This window comes from Malania oleifera, chromosome 3, assembly GCF_029873635.1.
Source record: "Malania oleifera isolate guangnan ecotype guangnan chromosome 3, ASM2987363v1, whole genome shotgun sequence".
Taxonomy (NCBI): Eukaryota; Viridiplantae; Streptophyta; class Magnoliopsida; order Santalales; family Ximeniaceae; genus Malania; species Malania oleifera.
The window spans coordinates 63,418,415-63,426,859 of record NC_080419.1 but is presented as its reverse complement, the minus strand read 5'-3'; the positions used below and the strand labels follow the sequence as shown (position 1 = coordinate 63,426,859).

The window sequence follows — 8,445 nt, the reverse complement described above, 5'->3', positions numbered from 1 at the left end:
ATTCAAAGTATGAAATTTCATTTTGAAGCTCATTAGGCATAAAGAAACTTAGAGACCTTAATTTTAAAACTTGGAACATGTTTTTCAAAGAGAACAAATTGACATTCCAAGAATTGAGAAGCAAAGAGAGTGAATACAAAAATATTTTAAAACCAAATTTTTAACTTGACAGGAGCCTGACTGAATATTGTTAGTAGGCTGACACTTTAAAGGTTTTTAAAATACACAGAAAAAAGGTCATTAGACTCTTGTTTGGACCTTGACAGGCCCCTGACAGTGCAAACTGAGATGCCTGTCTAGGTTTCATCAGGCTGTTGTCACTCTTCTGCCTATTTTTTAAAACAGGGAATTTCAGTGACAGGTGCTTGACCACAAGGTGACAGATGACTGCCACCCTACTACCTGTGAAAATTAACGGTGTAATTTATTGATAGGCGCCTGACTGAAAGCTCTCAAGCTACTGCCATGCAGCATATTTTAAATTTTATAACAGACATATTTTTGAAAAATAGATTGCTTGGGGCTCAAACCTTTGAAATTGTGCATTAAGTTCTAAATTTTTCATCAATTGAAAGAACCATTAGGTGATATACTCTTGGAGCTTCAATTTGATTTTCATATTTGAATTACTTTGAAGTATATAAATTGAATTTGTACTAATCTGCTCTTTTGAGAGCATCTCTTGTACACCTTCTTTTCAATCTTGTCTTGTAGATTGATTGACGGTTTAAGTGCTTGAATCGTTGGACCGAACGAAAGGATATCGTTTGGAGAAGTGCAGCTCTAGCCTAATTGAAGGAGTGACCTAGTGAGGGGTATCACTTGGAGAGGCGGGCTCTAACCTACTGAAGGAGTGTGTAACGGTGTTGTTCCGCCCAGGAAAGGAACTAAATTAGTGGAATCTTTTGGTGGTTTGCCAAAGGCAAGGATGTAAGTTGGGGATAAGTCAAACCTCGTAAAAAACCTAATCTCACTCTCTTTCCTTTACTCTCTTTACTTTCAGCATATATAAAACTGCGTGAATGTTTTAAATTTCTTAATCATATATACTACGTAAATTTGAAAATTAAATAAACTTAAAGTTTAATTTTGATTTGGGATTGCGGAAATCGAAAGAGGGTACATTAGTTGATCAATACTTTTCGAAAACCTCAAAGGGAGTACGTTGATTGATTAACACCCAAAGATAAATTAACTAAGAGTATATTTAAATTATGAATTGTTGGGAACTTGAGTTGTGGTTAGCGTTGAAGAAATAAATTTCATTCTCTTGTGTATTGATTAAATCAACAAGAAGTCAAGAATTCAATAAAAGAAGTAAAAGAGGTTAAGGAATTTTAAAAGAAATTAAAAGAAAATTGTTAAATCCAATTCACTCCCCCCTCTTGGGATTACATCTTAGTTTTCAATCACATTTCAATATTTCCAACATCTGATAAATATATCATACTTTAACACAGTAAATTCATTTTACTCATGCCACACAATTAAAATAATACTCATAACTATATCATCAAAAATAACAAAAGCTAACCCATGTTCATCATCAGTTTTATTGAAAATACACATCAAATTATCTCCATAATTTCATAAAACCCATTATTTTAATCATTCCATTTTCGCAAATAATAATTATAGTCATAGGCTCAAAAATCTCAGTTTAAACGGTTGGCTTTCAATACTCGTGGGATAATCATGTAAATATGCAAATAATTTTCATTTTAACAGGTGAAATTTCAAATCAATTGGCTTAATCCATTCCCCTTAACTAAATTACACTAGCAAGGATCCCAAAATGATGCCTACGACACTCACTCAAACCCTGATTCAAAAACCCCAGTTTATCAACTCAAATACCAAATCAACTACTATTAAACATCCCCAAGCTCATACAACCCTTTTAAATAATCATATACTAGACTAACCTTGATAACATTTTGTGTGATTTTAATTTTCGCAAATTTAATTTCTGTACTTGAATATTTATATTTTCATTATTGTGAATGATTAAAAAATACTGAGCATATTGTATTTGTTTTATTTATCTGCTCAGTTTTATATTGCTGCGTTATTAGTATTTACTTAGACAAACCCTAATTTGAGTTATACTGATTGTGAATTTAAATTGAACCTAAATAGAATTTTAAATACCTAATTCACCACCCCCTTCTTGAAAATACACCAATTGTAACATGGGCTTTGGAAAGTAAACATAAATCTCAGATGTTAACTTTCAAAGATTCAAATAAGTGGTGATATTTTCCACTTGAACATCTCGCCCATCTCATAATATTCTAAATTTACTTCGAAAGGTTATAAAGGAAAGCGCCATAATAATTTCCTTGCTAAAACGTCTTCATTATTTAACATTTGTATAATCATAACACTTTATGCAAATTGATTTATTCAAATGTTATGATCATATTTATTTCACAACATGACATGTTCATATTATTACAAGAAAATAATAATTATTACATCTGATAAGAAAATATTATTTATCAAATAAAATATATGACTTTAAATTAAAACTAAAGTTATGTACTGCGACTCCTAACTTCAATAAAATTTAAATGTCAACAAATTAATTTTTTTTTTAAATTATTTACAAGTTGGTCTCTGGGTTGGATAAAAAGACAAGGAAGCATCAGAACCCAGCTCCAACTTCGAGCTAAGCTCGTCCAATAAGCAGGGTTCTAGAATGAAATGGCTACACCTATTACATAAGCTTTTCTTAGGATAGTAATTTCAGGGGAACAAATCAACCACCAATATCTGATTAGATATTCAACTTCAAAATTTAAATATAAAAAAAATATGTGTAATTTTTTGTTTAATGAAATCAACTTTCAGTGCAATGGATTCCACGTTGACAGTCCGGACCTTCATGGGGGAGCATCTGCAAGAATGTAAAACAGGAAATGAAGAAAAGTGATGAGCTACAATGAAATATAAGTGTTAGGGTCAAATTTTATGACGAGTGATTTTTTTGTGGGTCTACTATACCATTAGAGGCCCCATTCGGTCTGATCCATATAACAGTGATAATCCATATCTTATCTTAGATTTATTTCACAATCCTACCCCTCACAAAATTAGAACTTGAGATTGAAAACGCAAAAAACTCGAACCTTAACCGTTGGATGTCCCTAAGGGACGGGGACGGAGATGGTCAATACGTACACCCAAAAAAACAATGAAGACAAAATGCACAAAGCTCCCACATGCCATCTAGGAGCTAGCGAGTGTGAGATGTGTACAATCTTACCTCCATTCTTGGAAACACCATTTTCGTAATTTGTATCTCTGACCTTCAATGAAAGTAACACCCTTACTATTTAATCAATGGTTGCCCTCAAATTATACAAGTTTGAAAAATAAACTACATAAATAAACACATGCATATAAATTGGAACCATGAAACAGAAAATTTGATGAAATAAGTATTTGCCAATTCCATCCAGCATATTTACAATGAAACAAACTCCACAAATTACACTAATGAAGAGCTTACAATAGTTCAGACTCGTTATAAGTAGTTGGAGGCACTGGGAAACTCTCAAAGTTCAACTAAGGAAGTGCCAATAAACAGATGGAAAATGAGATGCAGGTGTCTTCTTCAGCCACACTTGTTTTAGAATCACTTGGCTTCTTTTGGAAATAGGATATTACAGATATAAAGAAAATAGATCATTTTATTAAGATGGAAAACTACAAGTAATTCTAAAAAGAAGGGATAGGGACCTTTGCCTTTTCTCCAAAACTTTTATGAGTTTTAAAGTTCCTTGAAAATAGATCATTTTATTAATATGGAAAACTACAAGTAATTCTAAAAAGAAGGGATAGGGACCCTTGCCTTTTCTCCAGAACTTTTAAGAGTTTTTAAGTTCCTTTCACTTTCAATAATTCAAATAGGGTCAACTGGTCAAATGCTTTCATTTTGGCATGAACACATGATAAAAGCTTACCAAGGAGATCATTTTTGCTAGATCAATATTTGTAAGGGAGAGAAATATATGAACGCACCAAACCAAGAGCTTCTGCCGCACTTCTATGGCAGTTCTCACCACAAGTCCTAACAAGCATATTCATTAAAGACTCTCTCTGGTCTACCTTTAAGTGTTTCTCCAGGCCAAGAGCCACCATCTCCATCTCAGGCTGCAATGAGAAAAACATCCATCATGAATCAAAATAGGTCATAATAAAGTAGCACTATTTTGCTTGCCCTGCAGATAGCACATAAAAATGAACTGAACCAAAGCAGATCATTAAGAAGTTGCGGTACTTGGGTCCCCCAGCAGACAGCATATAAAAATGAACTGAACGAGAGCATACAAAAATGAACTGAATCCTAGAGCATGACAAAATAAACCCAGTGAAGCATCAAATCATTTCAAGTTCTTAACAGGGTCACTGACAAGGATTGATCCCAAACCATTTACAAATATCACTAAAAAGCATAAGGCTGTGAATGAGGTTTTTCTACTCTTCCTTTTCCAATCATGAAAAGTTAGTTATAATAAAACCACAACCACCATGCTGCCCTTTTTCTTCCTCTTTCCTCTTTTTTTTTTTTCCTTTTCTTTCAGAAGTTTGACAATTAACACTTAAAACTCCAAAAAGGGGAAGGAAATCCACCAAGTGCTGTCAAACCTCTTACAAAACGAAACCACAACCTCAACCTCCCCCACCCCCCCAAAAAAAATAATAATAATTAAAAAAACAAAAAACATAACCTCATTTTAGAGATAATTGCAGCTTTTGATAAAAGTATTGTATTAACCTGAGTCGTGTTTTTCTTATCCTAAATAGCACTAGTTTGGATTTCCATTTTCTAGGCAGATAATAAACATGCTAGGAAATCTCTCGCAATGCCTCTCCCCATCGTCTTACCTCATCAAATCCTCCCCCCCTGCTTCGCGACAATGGAGGTCACCTCTTCTGTTGTAGCATGTGGCTCATATTGAGTGGAACACATGTACAGAGAAAGCAAGCTAAGGAAAAACAAGGAAATTGGTCTGCAGAAGAAAACCGTCGATAGTTTGCTAGGGACATCGATGATTACGTCGATGATATTTTCCAATAGCCAAGTCAGGAAAAAAACCGTTGACGATTTTGCATAGACCATTGATGGCTTCAGGTAGAGCTAATTTAGAAGGAAACCGTCAACATTTTTGTTCAACGCTTTTTTTGAATTTTGAATTGGGAAAATCAATAGGTTGGAGATTCAGAGGCAAATCCTCCGAGAATTGACACAGGGGCATTTTGGGAACTTTCTAATCCCTCTATACGTGTAGGGTTAGCATAAATACAATGTTGTAACCCTGATTTTGACAGATTTCAGCCGCCGCTTGCTCCCGTGGACGTAGGCCTTCTGTTGAAACACGTTAATTCTTGTGTCATGTGTTTATTGCTCTTATTATCTGTGCGATTATGTTTTTGTATTGTTCATCGTTAGTTGCTGCATTGCATGATCCAGTTCTGCATGCATTTGCACAACAAATTGGTAACAAAGCTATTGGCTACAATGGCTAGGATTTCTTTTGCGAAATTCGACATTATCAAGTTCGACGAATCGGAAAATTTCGGACTATGGTAGATGAAGGTTAAGGATTTGTTAGTGCAGCAGGGTATGGTGAAGGCCTTATACGGAAGGCAACCAGAAGGCATGTACGACATGAGTTGGAAGGAACTGGAAGCGAGGTTGTGGCGACTATCAGGCTTGTCTAGCTGATGACGTGATGTATCATGTCATGGATGAGGAATCAATGACGACAGTTTGGCTGAAACTAAAAGTCGGTATAAGTTCAAATCGTTGACGAACAAGTTTTATCCTAAGCAGAAACTGTATAGACTTAAGATGTCAAAGGGTTCGGATCTAAACCAACACATCAACGTGTTCAATCAAATCATCAATGATTTAAAGCGAGTTGATGTGAAGTTCGAAGACGAAGACAAGGCGTTGATGCTGCTGAATTCCCTACCTGCGTCGCCTACGTAAGAAAATTTGGTTTCAACTCTAATTTAGGGAAATGAAACTCTTGAATTGGAGGAGATCATAAGTGCTCTTTTGGGTTTTCATCAGAGGAAGAAAGCCAGCGATGAGAATTCACAAGGTGAAGGGTAACCAGGAACATGGTAGAAGCAAGTTCCGGAGCGGACCAAGTAACAATAAATCTAGTGCAATGGGGTGCTTGATGTATGCTATGGTTTGTAGAAGACCGGTCTTGGCACAAGCTATCAGTGTGGTGAGCAAATTTCTTTCAAATGCTGGTCAACAACAATGGGATGCAGTCAGGTGAATTTTCAGATACTTGAGGGGTGCTACAGACTATGACATCATGTTTGACAAACAACAAGGTGATCCTTCAATTGTGGGATATGTGGATGTAATCTATGCAAGAGACTTGGATGACAGGAGGTCTACTACAGGGTATGTATTCACTCTTATGGAAGGGCCTATTTGTTGGAGATTTAGGGTTCAATCTCTAGTTGCACTATCTACAACTGAACTGGAGTATATGGCAGTGGCTAAAGCTGCCAAGGAAGCCTTGTGGCTTACAAGATTGGTTAAGGAGCTGGGTATTCAGCAATGTGGAGTTAAGCTACATTGTGATAGTTAGAGTGTCATTTATTTGGTGAAAAACCAGGTGTATCATGCGAAGACTAAGCACATAGATGTGAGGTTTCACAGGATCAGGGAATTGGTCTATTCTGGAGAACTACTGCTTGAGAAAGTTCACACTATTGAGAATGCAGCAAACATATTGACAAAGCTTATTACCACAGACAAGTTCAAGCATTGCTTGGACTTGATCAACATCTCTAGATGCTAGACGGGAGGCATCCCAACCTATTGTCATAGGTGGAGCTGCGAGTTATGTTTTTGTTTTCTCCTAAGGGGTGAATATTCGCCAAGGTGGAAATTGTTGTAGTATGTGGCTCATATTCAGTGGAACACATGTACAGAGAAAACATGCTAAGGAAAAACAAGGAAGCTGGTCTGCAAAAGAAAATCGTTGACGGTTAGCAAGGGACATCGACGGTATTTTCCAATAGCCAAGTCAGGAAGAAAACCGTCAATGATTTTGCATAGACCATCGACGGTTACATCGATGGTTTCAAGAAAAATCTAATTTAGAAGGAAACCGTCAACGGTTTGATGAAACCACCAATGATTTTGTTCAGCACTACTTTTGAATTTTGAATTGGGAAGATCAATAGGTTGGAGATTCAGAGGCAAATCCTCCAAGAATTGATATAGGGGTATTTAGGGAACTTTCTAATCCCTCTGTACGTGTAGGGTTAGCATAAATACAATGTTGAACCCTGGTTTAGACAGATAGTGAATTTCAGCAGCCGCTTGCTCTTGTGGATATAGGCATTCTGCCGAACCACGTTAATTCTTGTGTCGTGTGTTTATTGCTCTTATTATCTGTGTGATTGTGTTTCCGTATTGTTCATCGTTAGTTGCTGCATTGCACGATCCGATTCGGCACGCATTAATTTGCACAACATCTTCACAGACTCTCCCAATCTAGAACCTGATCCCTCCCTCGTCGAAAGCCCTTAAACTCCCATATTTTCTGCCCCCTACCTTCTCTTCTCACTAAAAACCCTAAACCATTTCTCTTTACCCCTTCTCGCTGAAATCCCTTTCTCCCCTTCCTCACTAAAAACCTTTTCTCCCTTCTGCTCCTTTTGTTCCCTGCAACTGTGGGGACGCCCTCACCATCAACTTCCTGCCTTCATCCATGGCTGATGCAAAGCATTCAGTGTGAATTGAGAGAAAAACATTCAATTTGGCCATAGAAGGTTAAAACACTGACATCCTAAGGCTCATGGAGTTGCGCAATGGTTGATGCACAGATGTTTCTGGAGATTAAAGAACTACCATGGTTCCTTCGAGCCTAGGATGATTGCTAGAGCTTGAAAATAACCACCTCCTCGACTACATGGTTTCAAAGGATGAGAAACAAAAAGAAAAGCCTGTTGCTTCTCCTGAAACTAAACCAGCATGGAAGGTTCATCTCCCTTTTGAAAACTAACAATAGAAGTCGAAGAAATTTGGCTTTTCCAGAGGATTACAATTCAATGGGGTGGCACAAAATCTCTGATGCCACAGTCGAACTGGGTTGACGCCAACTTCCACCCTCTTTTTGGAAGCCCAATGCTAGATTTGCAGCACAAACCCCTGTCCTCCTTCTCAAGTCAAGATTGGGGGGTTTGTGTACCTCAGCTCCTTCTGCAACCCTAGTGATCCTTTTAAAGCTGGCACTGCTCAGCTATGACCCCACTGCGCTTGCCCTTACCACGACAAACTCCTTCAACTAATCCCAAGAGTAGCCCAGCTGTAGGAAATTTTTGGGATGGGGACAACATCTAGTTTTCTGCACTCTTTCACAAGTGTTATTGAAAAGAACAGCTCAAGCCTAGATAGACTGG

At 37.1% G+C, this 8,445-nt stretch overlaps 1 protein-coding gene across 9 annotated transcripts in view; it reads right to left on the bottom strand.

Moving 5' to 3' along the window:
- Positions 1 to 2,558: 2,558 nt before the first annotated feature.
- Positions 2,559 to 8,445, bottom strand: part of LOC131150543 (uncharacterized) — a 30,972-nt gene continuing 25,085 nt past the window's right edge. For 2 of the 9 annotated variants that reach the window (XM_058101322.1, XM_058101326.1), the window contains exons 6-8: positions 4,027 to 4,158; positions 3,269 to 3,311; positions 2,559 to 2,899 (exon numbers count right to left, since the gene is read on the bottom strand). In XM_058101322.1, coding sequence (XP_057957305.1) covers positions 2,886 to 2,899; positions 3,269 to 3,311; positions 4,027 to 4,158 — 189 coding nt within the window. In that variant the 3' untranslated portion in view covers positions 2,559 to 2,885. The other 7 variants (XM_058101324.1, XM_058101325.1, XM_058101319.1 and 4 more) reach the window with 5 other exon arrangements.